The sequence below is a fragment of the Trichomonas vaginalis genome, chromosome II, assembly GCF_026262505.1.
Source record: "Trichomonas vaginalis G3 chromosome II, whole genome shotgun sequence".
Lineage (NCBI taxonomy): Eukaryota > Parabasalia > Trichomonadida > Trichomonadidae > Trichomonas > Trichomonas vaginalis.
The window spans coordinates 10,234,386-10,258,814 of NC_067204.1; the positions used below are offsets into that span (position 1 = coordinate 10,234,386).

General features: G+C 31.6%; 11 protein-coding genes and 1 pseudogene across 12 annotated transcripts, besides 4 other annotated features; 9 read left to right on the plus strand and 3 right to left on the minus strand.

Annotated features, from left to right (window-relative positions):
• Positions 1-3,540: part of a mobile genetic element that runs on past the window's edge.
• Positions 393-1,247, minus strand: TVAGG3_0518880 (protein of unknown function, DUF4106 family; the record flags this gene model as incomplete). Its single annotated transcript, XM_051237166.1, has 1 exon — positions 393-1,247. The coding sequence occupies one exon, from the start codon at positions 1,245-1,247 to the stop codon at positions 393-395; it is 855 nt and encodes a 284-aa protein (XP_051094990.1).
• On the plus strand, positions 1,297-2,174 carry TVAGG3_0518890 (annotated as a pseudogene). Its single transcript has one exon. A coding segment is annotated over exon 1 (878 nt).
• On the plus strand, positions 2,403-2,917 carry TVAGG3_0518900 (protein of unknown function, DUF4107 family; the record flags this gene model as incomplete). The annotated part of the gene is made up of 1 exon (XM_051237167.1): positions 2,403-2,917. A coding segment is annotated over one exon (515 nt), but the record flags the coding sequence as incomplete, so codon positions are not given.
• Positions 3,541-3,736: a mobile genetic element.
• Positions 3,737-3,809: 73 nt separating this feature from the next.
• TVAGG3_0518920 (transposase family) lies at positions 3,810-4,484 on the minus strand (the record flags this gene model as incomplete). The annotated part of the gene is made up of 1 exon (XM_001325664.2): positions 3,810-4,484. One exon carries the CDS (start codon positions 4,482-4,484, stop codon positions 3,810-3,812), a length of 675 nt encoding a protein of 224 aa, XP_001325699.2.
• Positions 4,485-5,604: 1,120 nt separating this feature from the next.
• Positions 5,605-9,339, minus strand: TVAGG3_0518930 (uncharacterized protein; the record flags this gene model as incomplete). Its single annotated transcript, XM_001325663.1, has 1 exon — positions 5,632-9,339. One exon carries the CDS (start codon positions 9,337-9,339, stop codon positions 5,632-5,634), a length of 3,708 nt encoding a protein of 1,235 aa, XP_001325698.1.
• Positions 9,340-10,070: 731 nt separating this feature from the next.
• Positions 10,071-12,720, plus strand: TVAGG3_0518940 (the record flags this gene model as incomplete). The annotated part of the gene is made up of 1 exon (XM_001325662.1): positions 10,071-12,674. One exon carries the CDS (start codon positions 10,071-10,073, stop codon positions 12,672-12,674), a length of 2,604 nt encoding a protein of 867 aa, XP_001325697.1.
• A 1,710-nt stretch (positions 12,721-14,430) lies between these two features.
• Positions 14,431-15,154, plus strand: TVAGG3_0518950 (cyclin-dependent kinase inhibitor 2C-related family; the record flags this gene model as incomplete). The annotated part of the gene is made up of 1 exon (XM_001325661.1): positions 14,431-14,988. One exon carries the CDS (start codon positions 14,431-14,433, stop codon positions 14,986-14,988), a length of 558 nt encoding a protein of 185 aa, XP_001325696.1.
• Positions 15,155-15,173: 19 nt separating this feature from the next.
• Positions 15,174-15,194: a mobile genetic element.
• Positions 15,195-17,147: 1,953 nt separating this feature from the next.
• Positions 17,148-24,429: part of a mobile genetic element that runs on past the window's edge.
• Positions 17,169-18,305, plus strand: TVAGG3_0518980 (uncharacterized protein; the record flags this gene model as incomplete). The annotated part of the gene is made up of 1 exon (XM_051237168.1): positions 17,169-18,305. The coding sequence occupies one exon, from the start codon at positions 17,169-17,171 to the stop codon at positions 18,303-18,305; it is 1,137 nt and encodes a 378-aa protein (XP_051094992.1).
• Positions 18,408-19,670, plus strand: TVAGG3_0518990 (uncharacterized protein; the record flags this gene model as incomplete). The annotated part of the gene is made up of 1 exon (XM_051237169.1): positions 18,408-19,670. The coding sequence occupies one exon, from the start codon at positions 18,408-18,410 to the stop codon at positions 19,668-19,670; it is 1,263 nt and encodes a 420-aa protein (XP_051094993.1).
• On the plus strand, positions 19,909-20,689 carry TVAGG3_0519000 (DNA/RNA polymerase superfamily; the record flags this gene model as incomplete). Its single annotated transcript, XM_051237170.1, has 1 exon — positions 19,909-20,689. A coding segment is annotated over one exon (781 nt), but the record flags the coding sequence as incomplete, so codon positions are not given.
• Positions 21,313-21,885, plus strand: TVAGG3_0519010 (DNA/RNA polymerase superfamily; the record flags this gene model as incomplete). Its single annotated transcript, XM_051237171.1, has 1 exon — positions 21,313-21,885. The coding sequence occupies one exon, from the start codon at positions 21,313-21,315 to the stop codon at positions 21,883-21,885; it is 573 nt and encodes a 190-aa protein (XP_051094995.1).
• Positions 23,490-23,762, plus strand: TVAGG3_0519020 (uncharacterized protein; the record flags this gene model as incomplete). The annotated part of the gene is made up of 1 exon (XM_001318105.2): positions 23,490-23,762. One exon carries the CDS (start codon positions 23,490-23,492, stop codon positions 23,760-23,762), a length of 273 nt encoding a protein of 90 aa, XP_001318140.2.

The following is a 24,429-nucleotide window of genomic DNA, read 5'->3' on the forward strand; positions in this document are numbered from 1 at the left end:
GAAATGAACAATATACTCGACAAGGGTTTGAATGTAAAGCTAACGAATGAAAATATTGTTGAATTCACCGAGACAGGTGTTGTGTATAAAGATGTAGAACTACTGAACAAAAGAGCAAAGGGAAGAAGCAGGAATATGAACAAAGGGTGGAAACCTATAAAAATTTATGTCAATGATGGCTCAGGAGGTTCAAACATAAAGTATGCAGAAAGTTATAGAGTTTATGCTCTCAAAGGTGAAAAGCCTTCATTTAAGAACAGCTATTCTAACGCATATCCTCAAAAGCTAACGGATGGGGAAGTGGATGATATGAATGACAGCAAAAATATTAACAGAAATGGCGACAGAGATGCATGGAATTTGTTTACCATCAGTCAATTGAAGGTTAAACTTTAAAACAATGTTGGTCGTTCCCATGGAATATTTTTGACTTTAATGGTATTAGTCATGATATGAATCTCAAGGTATGAACGAGGAGAGATGAGAGACTTATATGCTTCCCAAATTTCTTCAAAAGGTAATGTTATACCTGACTGTTTCCAAATGAGTTCAATATCATAACGTGAGAAACCTTGAAAGATAACGAAGTCAGTTATGAGACGTTTTATGTTTAAAGCAAGGAAACGCCATGTTTGCATAAGTATTGCTACAGTTAAATGGTAATGTCTGACTTTAGTTATGATGTTAGCTAATGGTGAGTCAGGCTTTGACACTAAACCTTTTCCGGCGAAGTCGTCACAAACGAGCAGAGTATTTGAAGGATACTTTTTGAAGGGGTATTTTGAAAGTTTTGACAGAATGTAGTTTGTCAGTCGTTTCATATCGTAAACTTCTGAGTACTGACGTAAGTGGTGTTTGTCAATAATTCTTTCCATCTCTTCTGAAGTCTTTTGCATTCCTGACTGTATAAATTCAACGATGGCATAATATTTTCTCTTACGTCGAATGTAACGTTGAAGAAATTCAATGAGTTCACTGTCTGGAACTTTAACGACAGAGGCTTGAACTTTTGACATAAATGTTTTCGCTGTTGAGTCCATAGAGTCTGAAGTTGCTGATATAATGATTTGGTCATAGTAAGAGTCGTTTCCTAAACGTTCTGTTATAAGAATATGACGAATGAGGTTAAATGTCTTACCTGAACCCATCTTTCCACAATAGAAATAAACACCATTTGAACAGAATTCATAATCTTTGCTGAAAGGAAGAATAAGAGAAGAGTTAAGTTTGTCTGTAGTTTCATTCATGTCTTCATCTACATCATGTATTAAATGCTTCATTTTATCTCCATTAAAAATGCAAGTCAGAAATATTCAGAACATAGCACCGAGTCTAACTGACAAGAGTATAAAGATATACTATGAACATGTTATGATGAAACCAACCAAAATTCAAGAAAGTCAGTAACTTATGAATATCCAAGACACTGGGTAGAGTATGTAGGAGGTGAGAAAGCTATTGAAATAAGACAAGTTAGAAGTATTCCAGCAGGAAGAACAATATTATTGAAGAACTTTAATGTTTTGAGATATAATGATGAAACAAAGAAGCAAGATAGTTTTCCTGTTGCTGTGTATGTGAACTTAGATACAGGAGATGACATGAAAGTTTTTAATACAAAGCTTCAAACGGTAGTGAGAGAACAACTTACTGCGGAAGGACATCCATTACCTTCAGAAGTTACCATAGCATATAATTTTGAAACAAACTCAATAGATTTTAAAGTCGTCTCTGCAAAGAAGTCAGGTTTTACATTTAATGAAGCAGATGTATATTCGAATGAAAACTTCAAAGCTATTGCATGGTTAGATAATGACGATTGTTTTAAGAAAATATTTAAATACAGTGACTCAACGATGTCAATAGATGACCTTCGTGGAATGTTACCATCGACGTTTACAGTAGAAGGTTCAGCAGGATTGCTTACAAGATTGTCAATTGGTGGTATTTGGTCTCGTGAGAACATTGTTATAAAATCCAGTATAAGTGAATTTGCTGAAGAATCTATATTATGTCTTTCAAACTACATGTATTCGCCGCCGAAGCATTATAGTATAACAAACTTTGTCAGTAAGTTTAACATAAGACTTGTCGAACCTTCTTCAATGAAAGATGTTGTGCTACCTAAAGACGGAAAGGATGGACTCATTATTGAGATGATTTTAATAGCATATTAAATGAGCTTGTTCTTAAAGGTCGTTCATGATGAAATAACTGTTGTAGAAGATGTTAGCAATTGTTCAGACATTTTGAAGCGTATAGATGATATAAGAAATAAGTTAGATAGACCGCAAAGCGGTGAGGGCGAAGCACGTGAGAATGTTTATGTTTCATTGACTTTCTCCAGTAACGAGAACTTTTATGAGATAATATTGAAGAGAGATGATTTTAATATGGGGTAAATGGTAGCTTGGGCAGCTTTAGGCGCAATGGGAACAAAAGCATTAGCATTTGGAGCAAAAGCACTTGGAGCTTATGACGCAGTAAATAAAATGAGTGGAGGAAGGGTTTCAAAGACATTAGATGCAAATAAAGGAAAGATTGGAGGCTGGGTTGCAAAGAAGTTAAGATTAAATAAAATAGGGCTCATAAATAAAGCATCCAATTTGGTTGCGACTGAGTCAGAAAATGCTTTAGGAAAGGACGATGAGTTTGCAAAACACGCAAAAGACTTTAATGACCAGATGAAAGGTGAAACAATGCATTTAAATAGATTCGATGGAACTAAAGAAAATGTTTCTTCTCCACCAGCGGTTTATCCATACGGACCTTATGGAATGTATGGAAACCCTTACGAAAGACCATTTGACCCATTGACTGGTGGAAGTAACTGGTATCATTACGGACGAAGAAGAAAGACAGTTAAGCTGGAGACAGACGTGAAGAAAGCAACTAAAAAGAAACCAAGGAAGAGAGTTATAAAGCAATGAATTCAACGGGTGAAAAAAGAGGTGAGATTTCACCACTTCACCTAAACATTATTTTTGGACTATGTTTTCATACGTGTGAGGGTGGTGATATCATTAATTTTTATTTTATTTTTATATAAATGACGAAAACTATTGAGATAACAAACTACAACGGTCATGAGTTCAAGAATTTGTTCTTCGTTCCTCGTGAAAATACATTCTATCAGATACGAGGGAGAAAGGGTAAAGTTAGTTTGAGCGTTTATGAAGGAATGAAGAATGGAAAGTTTATACAAGCATACGATACAAACGGTAAACGTGTTTCATTAGCTTTGTCAAAACTTACTAACATTCATTTTGACAGTGACTTTGACCTATATGAAGAAGAAAGTGAGTCAGAAGATTATGAGCTGTTATGTGAAGCACAGCAATGGGAGGAGTTGCAATACTTTTGTAAGTGAGAACGTTTATTTTTACATTAATGAAGTCGTTTGTGAAAACGTTAGTGAAGTCGTTAGTGAAGTCGTTAGTGTTGTAAAATATACGTTAACGGTTTTGTAAAGTGTCAAATTCACATATAATGGGTAAGGAGGCGCGCAGTGCCTCAGTACACGAGATATGTATACTAACTACTTTCTAGAAGGAATTGCAGGGTAAGAGGTATATATTCATACTATGTACTCTTACCCCTGCAATTCCTTCTTAAATGGGAGAAACTTTGTCCGAATGTTAAACTATTCGGACAAAGTTTCTCCCATTTGTAGTGGAGATGGAAGGCTTTGAGGTATATTATATTAATATGTACCCCAAAGCCTTCCATCTTTATTGTACAATTTAAAAATTCAGGAAAAATGTAATATGATTTTTATAAAAATTAAGCGTTTATTCGTAATTGTGTATTCAATGGTTCGGTATTTCTTTGATTTCGAAGTGTCCATCAATCATAACTCTCCAAAATGGCGTTTCACCCTGTTTCCAATGTGGTGTCTCATTGTAACACTCTTCTGGAGTCATGGGGCGAAAACCCTTTTTGGGAAGGGTTTTATGTGGTACTGAGTTGTAATTTTTCCTGAATTTATCAAGAAATTCTTGAATTTGTTTTGCATTTGAAGACCGGCCGACATTTCTTTCAAGAGACGGCCAGAGCCTTTCAATCTTGCCGTTCTGGCGCGGCATATGGGGGAGAGTGTGGCGGATTTGAATGTTGTTTCGCATGAGCCAATTATAAAATTGGCCCATATTCTCTCCCCCGTTGTCGGACCAGAAACAAAATGGCTTTTGATATAAGCCAATCGTTTCTTCGGCAACTCTTGTTGTAGATTCGGAAGATTTATTTGGCAAAATTTTTAAAGCCAACAAAAACCGAGATTTATCGTCTATTATACCATAAACAGGTAACCTCTGTGAACCGTATAAAAAATGAACATCTACATGCCATATGGTATCAGGTTTTGTTGCTTCATATGGCGTATAATATTTTTGAGGGGGCCTGTCACTTTTTGGTTCTTTGATCTCCAAAATACTGTAAATTCTTCTGAGTTTATTGTAGGAAACTGAATAAACATTTTGATCCATGTTTAAACGCCAAAACATCTTTTGGATTCCGCACTTATATTCCTGAAATTTTTGGAGAACATATTGCAAATTTTCAGGAGTAATATCATCTGGTGCCGGACCAGGTTTAACGTTTGGGGGCGTTAAATTTGCATTTGTGTATGCTGCTTTAAGTGTGTTTTTCGAAATTGATCTAAATTCACACTTCATTTCATCCTCGTATGGAACTCGCTTACACGCAATTAAATAATTGAGTTCGCGAGATTCAAGTTTTTCGCGTGTTTGAATTAACCACCAAGAAGGAATGGTTGGTCTACTCATAATAAAAAATGAAAAGCCAAATTCTCTCAAAAAGTTAAGTAGGACCAATTTTTTATAAAAAAAATCCAATTCCATTATGAATGTTAATTAATTTATATAATTATTGAATAAAAAATTTTCTTTGAGATTATGAAAAGTTCTTTGAAAAGTTATTTTTTCTCATTTTTAAATATTGTATTAGCCTATTTATTTATAATCCAAATTAAATAACTTTAAATTCAATATTTAAAGAATAATTTTGAAGGAATTGAGTTACTTTCCCCGACGATAAAATTGAGAGGTTTACATTTTGACCGAACTTAGCATGCAACAGTATTGTCATTTCATTCGACAGATATAGAATATTCTGAAAGAAATTATTAAAAATATCATTGTATTTGAAATCGCAATCCAATATTTATTTATTTCATTATTAGCTTTGTTCTATTAAAACCATACTTTATAGAATGAGTACAGGTAATATTTACAATGTAATCATCACTATCCTAAATAAAAAAAATTTTCCAAATCAATTCTCTTTTCAATGGAAAAGCATGATTGATTACTTTTAAAAGCGTTTAGTTCGAGTGAAGAGCTTAAGTTATTTGATTAATTTTTTGAGGAATAAAAAATACAATATTGGAGCCAAATAATTATGAACTAACTTACTCATAATTTTTGAAGTTGTATTCTATAAATTTGCTTATAATTCGAAAAATAATATAATTTTGTTTTGTAGGATATAGACTTACAACTATGCTTGCTATCCATTGTGTGAAAAAAATTCAAAGAAAACATTGATATTACAAAATAATTATTAAAAAAAAAAATTAGAAGAAAATTTAAAATAATAATAAAAAAATTACATTTATTGTTTCTGAGCTTTTTCAAGCAAGGCATTTCTCTTAGCGATGAGTTCATTTCTTTGATTCATCAATCTTTCAGCAGATTCCATTGTTTCCTCAAGAAATCTTCTTTGTGAGGACACATTTGGCTTTGAATCATTAAACGCGAGTTCTCTTGAGTGTCTCAAGAAGTTCTTAAGCTGTGCATTTGGATTTCCAACAATTCCTTTGTCCAATTTCCTCTTTAAGTTCTGGATACTTGTTTGTGTCTCCTGTATCTGTCTCTTGATTGCATCCGTTTCTTCCTTTCCCAGTGTATGTGTCTGGACATTTCTGATTTCGTCACTTTTTATGAGTAACATGTCCAATTGGTCCTCGTGGGACATTACGCCGCGTTGCATTTTGGTCAGTTCGTCTAGTAATCTCTCGTTTTCGGCTGAAACTTTTTCGAACATTTGAGATAATTCTGCGGAATCATCAGGAAGGGTCAATTTTGGTCTTGTTACTTCTCTAAGGATTCTTTTAACAGCTTCTACTTGTGGACTTCTTTCTCCAGTGCCGTTATACTTCTCTGCGATCATTTTCATTCTTTCTACTTCTTTTTCAAGGGATTTTACTTCGATTTTTAGCAATTCTCCCTCGATATTGAGACAACTGGCTTCTACTTGTAATTTATCCAGCTGTTGGAAGCTGTCATATGGTGGACTTGATACTTTAAATCCATCTCCAAGTAATTCGTTGTATTGTTTGACCAAATGTGATAATTCTCCAATCAGCTGTTTGGTCTCATCATTTATAGCTTGTGTCTTCTTATCCAATTCTTCGATTTCGGGGTCATCTTTTTTGGTATGTTTCTGAATTATCTGTTTGATCTTGTTTATGAGGCTATCGATACGTGGATCTGATGAATACTCTCTTAAACTCTTCAAAAATGTCAGGGAATTGCTAAATAATTGTGGAATTTGACAAATATCTTCGTAAGGGACTTTGTAGTCATTGTAATCGAGTTCTATGTTGAAATACGTCGATGACAACATGGATATCATCGTAATAAGTGATGCTTCGCTCGCTGTTGACAAATTCAACTTGAAATTCGAAAGATCTCCATCAACTCCATTAGAAAGATTAAGATTGTTAAAGTCCATCTTCTTGATACAAGCTTGGAAGTACAAAATATCGATTCTGCTGCCAGATCTCAAACCATCATCAATTTCCGTGGCGATTTTTGAGATTTCCTTCATAATCTTGATGATATTCTTGGAGCTAAGAAGGAATGGAGAGGAGGCGTAACCAGCAACTGTATACAAAAACCGAGTCATTGAATCATAAAGTTTCACAGGCGAAACTATGTCATCAATCGTCATAAATGTGGAGACTAATGATTTCATGAGTTCATCTACTTTCTCGGATTTGCAATCTAAAAGGTATTTCAGGTCATTTGAATCAAAATCAACAAATTTGTCGATAATTTCTTGGTTTTTGTCGGCCAAATTTATATCTTTGATTACGGAGAATGAAGATGAAACACCTAGAATGAGGTTACTCTTGAAAATGTTGAAGATTTGTTCGGAATTTTCGGAAATACCGGCAATTTTAAGGATTTTCTGGAGAATACTAGTGATGCCGAGTATCGAAACAATTGGCCGGTTAATTTTAAGTAGTTCTGGAACCCAATCGTAAGCAATTTTCTTCAAATTTTCGAAAGTTGCGGACATTGTTGACAAAACATCGCTTGGCTGGCCATGTAATGAAAGGATATAGTCAAAGAACTTGATTTGAAGTGATAAAGTATTAGATAACAACTGATGATAATCAAAATTCGTTTGATCTACCCTTAGAACAGGCTGTACGATGTTCTGGACAACGGCAACTAGGCTGCAGCACTTTAATGTACTCTCCATTAATAGATTTGAGTAGTCTATGAATGGAATTGTTCTGAAAATTTCCGAAAAATCAACTTTTTCTTCAGTCATTGCCATTGTAACCAACGAAATCCATGATTTCATGAATTCCTCTGTGATGTCAACGCGGATTTGGCTCTGTAAAAGTGATAAAAGACAAGATGTCAAATTAATTACAGTTTTGTCATGGTTTTTAGCGACTTCTTTCTGTGGATTACTTCCTAACTCGGCAAGAAAAGACTCGTGTAACCCAAAGAATTCCATGAAATCAACTGCATGACGAAGATTTATATTTAATGACTGGAGAGCATCAATAGGACGGGCCAAATCCACTGATATCGAAGCCGCCTCATTCTGATTGATCACATCTTCCTCAGAAAGCTTCGATTGCATCAGCTGATTTGAATTTGTATTCGCAATCAAGACAATTAACTCATTTGCCTGAGATTCTAGCTCTGCAATGTTAAGTACTTTGGATACGGACTCTCTTGATGGCAAATTCTCTGCAAGAATCGGATGTAAAACTGGATAAAATTTTTTGGTGTCAGGAAGTAACAAAATATAGACCAAATATTCGTACAATGTAATGAAATCATCATTCTCCTTGCAAAACTTTGTTATCGTCCTTATTTTCCTAAGAGATGACAATAATTTGACCAAAATCGACGGCTGTTGCTGGGATTTGGCCAATTTGTAGAGTATAGGAAGTTGGTTGGCTATATATGTCAAAGAAGCCTTTCTGATGTCAGAATCTTCTGATGATAAACTTGATTTGAATTCTGAGCTTGGATCTGGGTTTTCTTCACTTGATGGTGTTGTAAGTTTAACCTCTGATATCTTTGTCATCAGTTCTGTGTAATCTAAACCTGGATTTTGGATCATTTGAGCTAAATCTCCAGGAAACGATGAAAATTCATCGGTTTGTATGAGAATTCTCGATACTGATGTAAAGAAGTTTGTAAGGTCGAACTTTTGGAACGTAAAATCTGGATTTACTGAAGAATTTGAATCTTCTGTCAAATATTTGATGATTTCGTTTGCAATCTTTGTGATATTGGATAATCTTGACTCTGTAAGTATCGAATGTTCGATTGATTTGAGATTACTCGAAAAACCAAGATATTTCAACTTGATTTCTTGATTTTGATAAATCTGTTGTAAGAATGGGATTATGTTGGCCCTAAAACTCGAAATAGAAATGTTAAGTTGTTTGATTGATTTTTCATTTTTCGAATCTTTCGTTTCTTTTATTGATTTCAGTAATTCTTCGACTAGATCTGTAGCTTTAGAGAATTGTTCGTCAGGTTTTATAGCTTCAAGGAACGTTTGTAATGAAATTATGTTTTGATCGATATTTAATTTGAAAACATTTGGTAATTTCGTAGTTAGACACTGGTGGAATGTGAAAAACAGTGTGTTAATGGAGTTATCGAGGCCATTATCGAAGTCTGTTCCAACATTTGTTTGAAAATAAAAAATTAACAAAGGAATGTATGAAGCAACCAAAGGAATCTGAACATCAAGCTTCAAAATATTTGATGAAATGAGTTGTGTAGTGTCTGTAATCAACTTATTATATAAATGATCAAAATTTGCTTGTGGATTTGGATGTTTATATATGTTTTCGATTGGTTTGAATATGTCAACTATGGATTGAATGACATTTTGGCAAGGTTGAATCAATTCTTTCGAAAAAACAATTGGTTGATTTTTGAGATCAGTAAATTTCATTTTTAATTCAACAAGTAAAGGCTTTAGTTGAGTTAAATTTGATTGAAGCGAGATGAGAGCTGAATTTAACTGTTCATTGGTTCTGTCAGGTTCAATCATATTTTTCGAAAAAGTGACACTTTGCAATGTAAAAACATGATATTTGAAAGCATTACTCACTCCAATGATCTTATACTAGGCAGCAAAATTAAATTTCCCTAATAAAAATCCTGAATTTAGCAAAACAAATGATTTTAAAGTTGAATATTACTTTAAATTTACTGGAATCATAATAAAGCTCGTCAAATCCAACAATGTAATGTATTTATTTTGTGAAGAGCAAGGCTTTTCATCCATCTTAATCCATAACAAAGTCGATATATGATTTTTACCATATATAACAACAATATTAATGGAAACAACGTGTTTAAAATCTAGATATATAATAAACAATGATTAATTTTTGAAGATTGTAATCATTTGATCGAGCAAAACACAATTAATAACAATCTTTTTAATTTCAGTGCATACATGGATGTTTTTAGGCATAATCTTCACTATATGGCTGTATTCGATGAAGAATTTTGATTTTGACCACGGAATGCGATGTTATTTTTGAATTTTGATGGTTTTATTTGGAGTCCTTATTAATGGGGTTAAAAATACAATAATAAAAAATAACTTTCACACCCATTCAAATTCTTCTCAATTTCAATGGTCGTCACTTTTATTTTCTATCGGGCATTTGTATAAAAAAACAATAAATAAAAAATAATGATAGGAATTAGTTTCTCACTTTATCCATAAAGGATATAAATTTTTTGATCGATGATTTTCAATTCAAATTTATAATGTCTGAAATACCTCTCACTATGGAGGAGCTGCAGACTCCTCTTGCTGAGCCTGCTACAACCGGGGAAGTCCCAAATGAACCTCCGGAAAATAAAATCCTTCCATCCGCTTTCCTGAATGCAAATGAAGTTGTTCCAGACACAATTCTTTACAAAGTTCCATCTGCGAGACCGAAAATCTCTGAAATTCGTAGAACTTCAATCATGGAAGGAACGCCTGGCTCCCAACAAACATTTGAAATTCAAAAGCCTGAAAATAAGAAGAGATTCAAATTTAAATCATTATCATTTGGTTTGATGTTGGGTTTTTATCTTCCAACAGTCGTAAACTTGATTTGCATTACTTATAGCGTTGATATTGCAAAAACAATCGAAAATTTCGGTTTAGGATACGGTTTAATCATTTTCTTCACATACACACTTATAGCATACGGAACTCTTACTAGTATTTCAGCTTTAGCCACAAATGGTGAGATGCAAAAAGGCGGCTGTTATTATTTGATTTCTAGATCATTCGGAACCAACTACGCCGCAGCAATTGGCTTTCTAATCATCTTAGGCCACGCTTCATCCATCAGTTCTAACTTTTTCAACATAGGACACGTTTGTTCAAATTTATATTCTCCAAAACTTATGACGAAGTCGAGATACGGTGATTCGATACTTATACAGTTCATTGCCTGTTCAGTTGTTCTACTTTTCCAATTCTTTGGTGTCAAATTTTTAGTTATATTAATTTGTATTTTGGCTGCAGGGCTTGCATTAGGTGTTTGCTTCCTTTATGCAGGTTTCTTTGTACAAAAACCATCAGCCGATGGATTTTACCAAGGATTTTCCAAAGCATTATTCAAACAAAACTGGAAACCGGCCGGAGCAAAGTTTGATTTAGAATTATTCTATCTTTTCTCATCAGTGAATGGTGTTATCACTATTGCTGACTATTCAGGGTCCTTAAGTCCAGCAAAACAAGCAATTCCTATTGGCGGATATTCCGCTTTAGTTACAGCAACTGTTTTCTTTTTATTGATGTTGTTTTTGATTTCAGGAAGTGCTAATTTTGAAAATCTTCCTGATTCTGTTGCATCTTTCATGACAATTTCCAGTCATCCATTGATTTCTTACATCGGATTCATTTGCGCGGGATTTGGAAGTGCAATAACAATGACAATGGGTGGATCTAGAACTGTTACACAAATGGTGAAAGATGGATTATTACCTAAATTCATCAATGCTAAAATGATCAATAATGAATCAGTTATTGCTAATGTAACAATTGTCCTCATTGGATTTTTGTTTTCTTTTGTAAATACAAGAGAAATGATTCAATCATTGACAAATGTTTTCTTCCTTATTCCTTTAGCTTTGTTGAATCTCAGTTTGTATTTAACTGCTTCTCAACATAACCCTGGATTTAGACCTGTTTTCAAGGTTTATAACAAATGGTTTTCTTTGTTTTTAGTTTTAGTTTGTTTAGTAAGAGCATGCTTAGTTAATTGGATTATTTTCATTGTTACTGTTGTTGTCATGGGATCTGTTATATTAATATATGATAGATTTGTTAAGATACATGATTCATGGGGAAGTGTTTTAAGTAACCATGTTTTCTATTCAACAATGAAAGAAGCCTTGAGATTATATAATGTTCAACCTCATGTTAAAACTTACAGATCAAATATGATTTTTGTGACACAAAAGAAACCAAATGATTGCATGCACGCAATTGATTTCATCAACCAATTGTTAAATGGTCATGGAATGGCAGCTGTCGGAAGAGTTGTTGTTACTAATGAACCTCCAAACATCAAGAAACTCATTGAAGAAAGAGCAGAATCTTTCATAACAGCAGATGATTCTTACCATGTTTTCTATGATATAGCTTGTGCTCCTACTTTCCATGAAGGAGTAAGAGATTTCTTGTTGACTGCTGGTATAGGAACATTAAGACCAAATACTTTGTGTCTTGAGTTCCCTGATGATTGGAGAAATGATGATTCTTCCGAATTCTTTACTACTTTGGAAACAGCTTTCGATGCCAATTTCAGTGTAACTGTTTTAAGACACTTGAACAGATTCAAAGAGGTCGACAGGAACGGAACAATTGATGTTTGGTGGCTCGCTGATGATGGTGGATTGACATTGTTGTTGCCTTATTTGTTGAGCCGCGAAAAACAATGGAAGAACGCAAAATTGAGGATAATGACTTTGAGCTTTTTGGATGAAAATCAAGATTTCCAAGAGACACAAGAAAGAATGGAACATTTGCTTTACAAGTTCAGAATCAAAGCTGAAGTCATTTGTATCGAAGTCTCTGTAAATAATGAAGAACCTTCCCTTCTCGCAAAGCAAAAATGGCAAAGTTTAGTTGGAAATTCAATTCCTGAAAACGAACATCATAATATTTTAACAACAAGGTATCTTTTGTTGTCTGATTTGATCAGGAATTACTCGGCCATGTCTTCTTTTATTTGTTTGACAATGTTAGTTCCAAGAGAAACAACAATCCCGAATATATATATCAGCTGGCTTGATATATTGTCTTTCCTTGATGTGCCGTTCTTGTTTGTTAGAGGTAATGGTGAAAATACCCTATCCTGGCACATCTAAATTTTATTATAATTTATCGTAAATTCTTTTTTATATTCTTTCGTTATATCCTAGATTTTTCTAACTATTTGTTATTGAACAAAGTTTGAAAATGAATATGCAATCTAATATGAAATCAAAATAACATTACAAATATCACAATAAAAAGTACTGAGTATTGTACCTCAGCTGATCTTCATTTAACTGAAAGAAATTTAATTTGGAAGATATTATGTATGAATTTGTTATATTTGTTATGCAAAATGATATACAATGAATTGATGCGATAAAGCACAAGTTTTCATTGAATTTAACACGAAATTTTTGACAACTGGCTTGAAGCTTCATTGAAAATTGTAATATCTAAAAATATCCTCTAAATTAATTAGCCTGTACTGTGAGTCTGTCTTGTATTTTATGTAATAATCTTTGAAATCGAATATTGATATTGTTTGATCAATCTCACTCAAATTTATTTGAACGAACTCATGTCCTATAAACAATATATGTTTACTTTGTCGAAGGTGGCATGCTTACCCTTTGGGCAAGCGGAGTTGCCTGAGGCCATAGATTATATTATTACAAATTTGTTTTTTTTTGGAATAAAGAATCATGATAAGTTTTTATATTCACACTACAGATCACAAAACTTTATTTAACTCTTTTGGACGAAAAGAAACCTGATATGCCTGTATAATATAAGCATCCGGATGATAATCCTATTGTCCTAGACTTTTCTATTGTTGTTATGTCTTTCCTTATCAATAAACTTAATCAAAATTCATGATTTATATCCGAAATCTTTGTTGTCGTTGTTTTCCACATGTATAACATAGGATTTTTTTCTTCTAGTAAATTTAAGTATTACGCCATATGGTAAAACGCAAATATGTCCTTTATAAAAATTATTAATGTCCGATCAAGACGTTCACCCAATCAAGTACAGTGAATTGCGAAGTAAGTACAAATACTACATTGATATATTCAATGCGTTGTATCAGTTGAAAACGGAAAAGGAAGAAGAATTAAACTCTATTTACAAAAATATTAAAACAGTATTGATTGACTCAAATAAACATCCTCCCCAAAACATAATAAGAGACATTTTAAATCTCATTCCGTTTAAAAATCGCTATTCAAAGTCATATTTATCTCTTGCCAAACTTATATCTGATGAATATCATGTCAAAGAGGTCAGCAATGTCACAGAAGTTTCACAATTCATGTTTTATAAAGAATATGGAATTAAATTAGGCAATTTTGATGATTTCATAGAAAAAAACAAAACTGAAAATCTGGAAATTCTTACGGAAAATACAATATACAGATCGATTATGAATAATGACCTCGAAAGATTCATCTTTTTTACGGAGAGAGAAGGATTTGATAAAGATCAAATACTTAAAAGCGATTTATATCCATTATCTACGAAAGAAGGATATTCATTACTTGAATTATGTTGTTACTATGGAGCAATTGATTGTTTCAAGTTTTTAAGAACGAAATTTAACTCAGAAATAACTCTAAAATGTCTAGAATTATCATTTTTAGGAGGAAATCAAGAGATTATGAATGAATGTTTGAAATATCAAAAACCATATAGTTGTTGCATGTATTATGCAATAATTTCACACAACATTGATTTTGTTACTTTCTTGATGAATGAGTACAATATAGAGATCTATTTAGAAAATTGTGGAGTTTACAATAATCTTGAGTCCTTTTTAGTTTGTTTCGATCAAACTAATGATTTTGATGAATGCTTTTTTATTCACCGATGTTTAATATTCCATCCATTATCGAATACTTCCCTTCACATGGTGTAAGCAAAAATAAAAAATATCATTATGGAAAAACCGCACTTCATAATGCAGCCCGTTATAATAGCAACTTAACTGTCGAAGTTCTCATTTCACATGGTGCGAATATCAATGAAAAAGACATAAAAGGAAAAACCGCACTTCATATTGCAGTAAAATATAATAGTAAAGAAACTGCTGAAGTTCTCATTTCACATGGTGCGAATATCAATGAAAAGGATAAAAATGGAGAAACCGCACTTCATTTTGCAGCAATAAATAATAGTAAAGAAACTGCTGAAGTTCTCATTTCACATGGTGCGAATATCAATGAAAAGGATAAAAATGGAGAAACCGCACTTCATATTGCAGCAAAATATAATAGTAAAGAAACTGCTGAAGTTCTCATTTCACATGGTGCGAATATCAATGAAAAAAATGAAGATGGAGAAACCCCACTTGATATTGCAGCATTGATGAATAATGAAGAAGAAAATTCTTTTTCTGATACTTTCGAGGATGAATTTTATTATTAGAAATAAAAAAATTGCTATTCCGTAATTTTTATTGGATCTTAAATAAAACGCATGGCAAAATTTTGTATTACTCTCGACTTTTTGATGTACAATTAATTATTTGACTTGAGTATAACTTTGACATAATATTGTGCTTTTTTTTTGTTTGTTTGTTTGTTTGTTTTTGTTTTGTTTTGTTTCATTAAGGGTGCACTTACGCCCCTATGTCATGGCCTTCAATTAAAGTCATTTGAGCGTAAGTGCAGCCTTTTAACATTAATATCCCAAAATTTTTTCCTAAAAAATCTCCAAGCTAAAAAAAGCGGTTTTTTCCATCAAAAAGTGGATATTATGGGAGATATTGAGATCGCCGCTTTCCAACATGTTCAGTTTTTTGACACTCAAATGTCAAAACAGAAATTTTGACTCTATAGTGAGATTGATTCCGGACATCTATATGAGTATTTGTATTAGAAAGATGATTCTGTGCTTGCCCATATAACTTGGTCGGAATCTTGTTAATATACATCATGGTTTACTTATCTAGAAATAAAAGCAGATGCGTATGATGTGGATATATAAGTATAGTGTAAAAAATTATCACTCATGCAAGCTTTATTTTGAACTTTATAGAAATCCTTATTCAAACAGGTTTGATATTCTAATAATGACATTGTGTTAATGAATGAAGATTTTCCTAATAGATTTGTATTAAATTTGTTAGATGGACTACCCTGAGTGTCAAATCCGGTTGAATCACAATCTATAGCGCACTTTATAAGTGTTAAAGAAGAAATTTTAATTATATAGAAATAAACAGAACTTTCGTGTTGTAAAATGGCGCAATTTGTTAATGTAACCTGAGAATTAAAAAGGTAAATTACTCTTTGAATATTTGTCAATTTACATTTTACAACATTACAACTATTCAAAGTTTCTCTTGACCAATCTATTGCCATCGTGTGATAAGATGACGTTGAATTTTCGAATTCACAGAACTTTACTTGTGCCTCTATTGCATTATCTACTTGATAAAAAGGATCAGTCGAGGCTAAATTTCGACTTTCATTTGTATCGCTTAGAGTTACGTTTCCGTTTACAAAACCAATCATATTATTTCCAGAATTTGATACGCCACAATTAAATATTGTGCTCAAATCAATTAAATTTATAGGAGAATCTTCTTTAGACACTTCTTGATACGAAAAAATTCCTCCATTATCTGAACCTGTATTTAATGCTTCTGTAGCACATACTTTTATTAAGGCGCATGCACCTCTTGTTCCAAAATATATCGATCCTCCCTTATAAGAGGAATAACTACATTTGGTAAAGGTGCACTGATGAGAAAGTAGTCGCGTTTGGTATGAGTCCGATGATATACAAATTGCGCGATTATGAAGATCGAAGAACTCGGAATTATGAATATTATAATCTGCAGGTGAGGTTTTTCCTACATAACTCGATGTTTTGTAATCTTCTGTTGGAAAGTAATAGTTTTGCATTAATACTACCACTTTTAAATTTTATTTTGAGCAAAATTTAATGTCCATGAAAAAAAAGGGTAAATTAGATTTCATATCCATTCAATTTTAACTTGCTTAACTTTGATTCAATTTTGTTCGATTGCACTAACAGTATTTAACTTCAATGATACGTTGGTAGAATGATTTGAAAACAGTAAAGTTAAAATTTTGAAAATTTGAATATCAATAGTTTCTGTGGGTCTGAAAACATGATAATTGTTATATCAAAGAGGTATATTAAAATAAATTTAAAAAAAGTAGTATATGAGTGCGGGTTGTGTGACTTTTTTTGTAAACGTAAGAATTCATACAATATTGAACGATTTTGTATCATTTTTTTTACATATGAAGTAAAAAATGTATGATTCTTACGGTTTTTATTCTTACGTTTTTGAATAAATCAAGATTTAAAAATGTTCAAAATTGTAAGACATTTACACTCAACCCATACATAATGAAATAAACACATTAAAAAAATTAACATTAATTTTAAAATAATTTATTTTTCATCATTTATAAAAGAAGCTATATATATAGATGATGTCAGATATTCCGCGATTAATTAAACATTGTTTAAATCATGAATGGAATCAATGGAGTCATAATCAAAGACCTCATAAACTTTAAAAATTCATGTCTTACATTTTTGAATAATTTATTTTTATTTTATAATAAATGAGTATAACAACTAATTCATTGAAATCTTTAAAGTTCACTAATTCAGAATTAGAAAATATTTTAGAAAATTTTGGAGACGGTTCTTATCCAACATATATGCAGAATGTGAAAGAGTTTTCCAGATTGTTGAATGAATTTAAATATAACGGGCCAATTACTAAAAAGGCTATAATGAGATATTTATATCCCAAAAAAATTGAAAAACAGAAGAATATTCCTCTTTATGGTCCAGAGGACCTGGGCTCAGAGAGCCTTGAAACACCTCCTGAATATTTTGAAGAAAAAATTAAACAAGATGAATATTATAACGATGAGATTGAGAAATTGGAACAATTAAGAAATGAAATAGATGAAAAAATTAAGGAATTGAGAAATGCTGAGAATGAAGTAGAGGGTTTAATGAATATCCCAGCTTCAGAATCAGAAGTTCAAAAATCACATGAGGAAAGATATAAAAATTACTTTTTGGAATCTACTAAAAATTTATTAGATGGTGATATTGACGAAACACTTTCAGAAGAAGGCACAAAATTTATTCATAAACATAAGCTTCAGTTTATTGATGATGGAGATTATCCATGTATATTACTTTCACCTCCTCTTGATTCTGAAAAATTCAAAAAAGCACTGAAAAATGTAACATATGCAACAAATACGATTAAGAAAGAAGACCATGATATTTACACAAATTATTATTTAAATAAATGTACAGGTGTTGATAAAGTTTTTGATTTATTAGATAAAATATCAAAAGAAACCATTGGAACCTATAAAATTTTATGCGATTGTGGTTTCATTATTGAAGATACCAATAATGTTTCATATGAAAGAACAGCACCGAAGGAAGACGAAGTGGAAAGGTCTATACCATTCGTTATTAAGAACATAAAAGATATGAAAACTTATAAACATTATATTTATTCATTTATTTCAGAAAAAATGGAAGCAGCCCATAAAACATCATCTCATCATTTTATAGCTATTCATACATTCCTTTTCAAAGTTGTGAAATTAAATAAGACAGGAATTAGATTTAATGTATCAGGGTACGCATTCTTGAGTAAATTAAAATGTATTCGTCACGTCGCAGATGATAAAAATTTATGTGTTCTTAATTCATTTTATGGACTTTAGCCCTGGACTCTCTGAGTCTCGGACTTTAAAAAATAAACTTTATTTTTATTTATTTTTTTAATTTTTATTCTTACATAAATGAACAAAAATGGAACAGCTAAAATGAATGATAATCAAATAAGAGCCGAAGGTAGAAGGTTATTTAAACGCTTCTATAACATTCCCGATGGTGTTAATCCTAAAACTCGTAGAAGTTATTTAAATGAAGCCATAGATGCATATGAAGGATTTGACATTTCATCAGAAAGTGAGAGGTTAGCAAGAATGTTAAACGTTAATATTGATTTCTATTATTGTGACCCTCAACCAGAAGACGTAGACATTAACAAGGTAGACTTTCCATTAGTGGAATCAATAATGATAGATCCAGAATTTGAAACAGTAAATATTTTATTAACACAGAGTCCATGTGGAAAACTTCACGCTGACAGAATTACAGACGTTGAAGCACTCACAGGATATAAAGTTTGCCCCTTTTGCAAAGAAGAAGTATATTCTATCCGTGATGATCCAGAAAGGAAAAACCAAAGAAGATTTTTAAAACATTGTGAGAAATGTAAAGAAAATAATGGAAGATTAATTCAAGACGTTCAATTGCAAAAGACCCAGCAACCATATACACCACATATTACGAAACAGAAGATATATCAGTGGTTATTAGCTCACAATTTGCAGGAATATTATCAACCGACAAGATATTATATTACTTTTGACTTCGAAACATTAGAGACTAAAGAAGAATTACAACTTTCTGAGTGTGCAACTTTGAACGCTTACTTAAAACCATTCATGGTATCATCAACGGTTAAATTAAAGCCGCAAAGCGGCGAGGTCGTAGACCGTGATAAAACATATACGAGGAATTTTTGCTTAACTTCAAGTGATTCTTTTATTTCTGATTGGATTGAGTTTTTATTTTCAACCTGTTCATTAGTTGCTAAATCAAATATTGAACAATATGAAGAATTAATGAAGTCGCAAACGGACCAAACGGCGGGGACTTTGTCTCATACATTAAATGAAAAACAGAAGGAAGCATTTAAAGAACTTCTAGATGAGGAATTCAATAAAGTGAATATCATAGGTTTTAATTCGGGAAAGTTTGATTTAAATTTAATTCTTCGTGATTTAAACACTGCAAAATGGAAAATAAAATCAATGCTGGGTTCATCTTCACAATTTAAGCAAATCATTGTAAAGAAAACAAACGTTCCATATGAATTGAGATTTATTGACATCAGAAATTATATAGCGGGTGGGACATTAGACCAATTCACTCAAGATTTCGGAAACAATAAATCACGTGTTAAATCCTTTTTCCCTTATCAATTTATCACATGGGAGAATTACGAAGAAGAATTATAAAAGTGGAACCATTCACAAGATTCATTTTATTCAGCATTAACCAAGAAACTATATCAGATAGTGATTATCAAATATATCTCAATGATGCTAAAAATTTTAAGAATAGATTAGAATATTTTATTCATTATTGCAATAAAGATGTTGAAATTATGATTGACCCAATTGATAAAATTATGAAGAAACATTTGTTTATAAAATTGACATGCTTCATAATCTTTCTTTATCATCGAATGCATCAATGATTCGTTACGCGTTAGCATATAAGAACTTCAATCCTAACGAAACATATCCAGAAGAAGAAAATGTGGAATCAAGTTTTGAATTAACGAAAAAGTATTGGAAATATAAAATTGAATCATATAAGAAACAAGATGAAAAAGCAGAAAGAGATACTAAAAATAATGTTTCAATGGATGATTTTCAATACTATCACGATTTAATCCTTTCATCTAAATGCAAAATGTGTGGTAAAGCGTTTACATATGCAAATAAACCAACATTGGATAGAATCGATAATGAAAAACCACATACCAAAGAAAATTGTCAGTTAATGTGTTGTTATTGCAATGTCGTAAAATCAAATAAAGATGAAGATGTTCAACGTTTAAGAATCAATTTAAGAAATTATGCATTAAAAAATAATTTACCAATGACTTTAGATTCAGTTGAAGCTTATCACATTCTCCGTAATGGAATTACTGGTGGTCTATCAAATGTTCAACATCGTGTTAATCTTAAAGGAATCACACACATTAATAAACTTTCATATAATCCAGAAACTAAAACTGTATCAAATGAGGACACCACCAACATTATGACTCATTTCGTTGGTGTTGACTTTAATTCATTATATCCTTCATCATTTTCATCTAATCCTCATGATTTCATTCAATATACTGACCATAAAATGTATATGCCGGGAAGATTGAATGGTGTTATCATTTGTGATACAGCAACAAAGAAAGCAAAAGCACTGGGAATTATTAAGAAGAAAAATACTTTATTCGTGGCTGAAGTAAAGGGTCACATTGATGAAAAATACATTAATGATTACATAAACTTTTTACCGATAATAAGAAACTTAGATATTATCACAGATGAAAAAACAATTGGCGGTTTTATGTATAATTACATGGAATCAAACAATCTACCAGTTGACCAGAAACAGAGAAAATTAACTCAGTTAGCATCAACACACAACCAATATCAACCATTTTCTTCTTATTATCTTTGGTATCTAATAGACAAATTTCATTTTATCATCGATGACATTCAATCAATTTTAACATTTACTAAAAACACTTGTTTTAATGAATTTGCGAACAAATTTATGAACGAAAGACAAAAGGCTGAATTAGAAGGAAATAAAGGAAAAAGTTTATTTTGCAAGATTTCACTTAATGGATCATATGGTTACGATGCAATGAATACACAAAATTACGCAAAGACTAAAATAATGAATGCACAGAAGTCACGCGTTGCATGTATGTCAAATAAGTTTAAAAACATAAGAGAAATAGGAGAGGATACATATCAAGTGATGCTTAAAGATAGATTTTATAGATGTGATACATGTTTACAAGAGGCATTCTTCACTTTAGATAATGCTAAATACTGGTATTTGGTTTTCATTTATGATTTTATGTATAAATGCATGAATGTTAATCGTTTTCATTTCATTGAAGGTGATACTGATTCATCTTATTGGGCAATCGCTGGCGACCCAAATCTTCCTAACACTCAAGCATTTCAAGCAATTGTTACCGATAAACAATTTTATGATAAAAACATTTTCAAATTCGCACCTTTTGATTTCTTCTGTTTTGATGAGAAATTTAAACCTAAATTAAAGAATAAAGCTGAAGAAAAAGCACATGAGAAGAAGTTATTGGGTTTAGCAATTGAGAAACAAGGTGATAACATGGTTGCTTTATGTCCTAAGTGTTATACATCATTCAACGGTTCAATTGATGGAAGTGATTTTAAAAAGATTGCACAAAAAATGAAAGGTGTTAGTTTAAGACAAAATAAACAATTAACACCTAAAAATTATTTGGATATAATAAATGATAAATTGATATTTGATGGTCAGAATATTAATTTACAACTTAAAAACGGGTCAATGACTCGCTTAACAATCGGTAAGACTGCATTAACAGGAGCACACACTAAGGCTGTATGTTGTGAAAATGGATGTTGTATGCCATTTATTTAATACAATTATTTATTTAATGAAATGCCACAGAAGAGACAAAGAGGTGGGCACCCTTAAAACATTGATTTTATTTTTATATAAATGAATAACATACATTTAAAAAATTTAATTGATGATTTAATATTTAATCAAAATTTTCTTGATTATTATGATTTAAAAGCATATCTCCAAAAATATGATAACAATATAACGGGTGATGATATGGAATATTATTATCCATATTATAAAAATGAAATTTTGAAATATCATGATAAAATAATTTCTAAAATTAAAGACAAAATTAAAAATAATGAATATGCAAAGGGAAAAACTAAATCCAACTTAAACATTGAAAGATTTCAAAAATAAAGTATTAACAGAAGAAGATATTGATGAATTATATAAATTATATAATCCTGAGCCGCAAAAAACAAAGGTGCAAAACGCCCAGGTCTTCAGACCATAAATGAAGCACAAGCTTTAATTTATGATTCATTAGTTAAACCATATTCAGCCCGACTTTTAAATGAAGATCAACTTTTGGAATTCATCCTTCAACATAAACTCGAAGCGGGAAAGTATATCAAACCTTTATATACAGCATATTTAAAACAAATGAATAGAATACATCCAGAATTAATGAAGGAGGAATGAAATAAAATCCAAAATCAAAGCAGATAAAATTAAACCACTTGCAACACCAAAACCTCCAACGACAGTACCTCCTCCTTCAGTTAATCCTTCATCATTCACTTTATTATATCCATTTCAAACATTAAAGAAGCAAAAAGATTTTAAAAAGGATTTCAAGATATTAAATAAACCAATTGACCCAAAAATTCAACCGTTAAAGGAAAAATTTAGTCGCCCTTCATTTGCACCATATCCATATTCATACGAAATCGATCATCTGGAATATTCAAAAGGAAACGTTACTTATTTATTTGCCATTAACATTAACACTAGATATTTATATTGCATTCCAGTGAAAGGGAAAACAGAACAGGAAACAAGAAGAGCTATTCAATACTTACTAGATCATGAAAGAGTAGATAATATCAGGGGTGATGGTGATAAAGGATTTCAGGCAGCTATGGCTCATTATTTCCCACAAATTAATTTTTACTTTTCATCCTCTCCATATACGTTTCATAATAAAATAGTTGATGCGGTAATGAGAACTCTTAGAGATGCGTTAGGGGTTAACGGTCAGATATACTGGGATGGAAATCATGACTCCATCATACAGCAGTTAGTATATTATTACAATAATACATGGCATAGAACAATAAACATGAAACCGGTGGAAATGAAAAATGATATTTCAAAAGAATGGGAATATATTAGAAAGCAAATGGAAAAGTTAAATGATGTTAAACGTGAACAAATTAATTCGGGGCTCATGAATTTTAAACAAGGGAATAAAGTTTTGATTCATCTCGATTATGGAAAAACTGATAAATCAATGACAAAAAGAAGACGAAGATTTGACACAATAGCTGAATTTGTTAGATATATTAACGGCAATGCATTAGTTGAAGTTGACAATAAATTAATAGAAATTCCGATTTATTTTATTACTCCATTATATTTAAATATTATTTAATTTTTTTATTTCGTAAGAAATGAGTGACAACGAAGCAGTCAAGAGTCCAGACAATGAATATAAAAAGAAACTAAACAAAATTAAATCAAAAATATGCTATTACAAAAAGAAGCCACAATGCGGTGGGGTTGAAAACGATAAAGAGAGGAAAGAAATAATCGAAAAATTAGAAACTTACCGTTCAATCCTTAAACTGAGTGAAGCAAAAATAAAAGAATTTAATAGAATAAATAAATTGATTGGAAGAGATGAATTTAATAAAGATGAATTTTTAAACTCAATCCAAATTTAATTTTTATTCCTCTTCGACAACGTCTCTCTTTCCATCATTACTGCATAACCGCATTTTCTCAATTTTAGTGGTTTGTTATTTTTAGCAAGTTCTTGCATCATTTTTATCATTTCCTCCCTTGTTATGATTCGTGGTAAATTTTGAGCTTGTGGGGTATCCATTTATGATAAAAATAAAAATTTGTTATCACTTATTTTATCGTTAATGTTTTTAGGTTATTCAATAATTATTTATTTTTGAATAACTGAAGGGGTCACCGGGTCACCAGGTGGTCACCAGGTAATTTAACTTCTATGAAAAAATGAGACAACATGACATTTTGACAACATCATGGGTTATTCAATAATTATTTATTTTTGAATAACTGAAGGGGTCACCGGGTCACCAGGTGGTCACCAGGTAATTTAACTTCTATGAAAAAATGAGACAACATGACATTTTGACAACATCATGGGTTATTCAATAATTTTTATTTTTGAATAACTGAAGGGGTCACCGGGTCACCAGGTGGTCACCAGGTAATTTAACTTCTATGAAAAAATGAGACAACATGACATTTTGACAACATCATGGGTTATTCAATAATTATTATTTTTGAATAACTGAAGGGGTCACCGGGTCACCAGGTGGTCACCAGGTAATTTAACTTCTATGAAAAAATGAGACA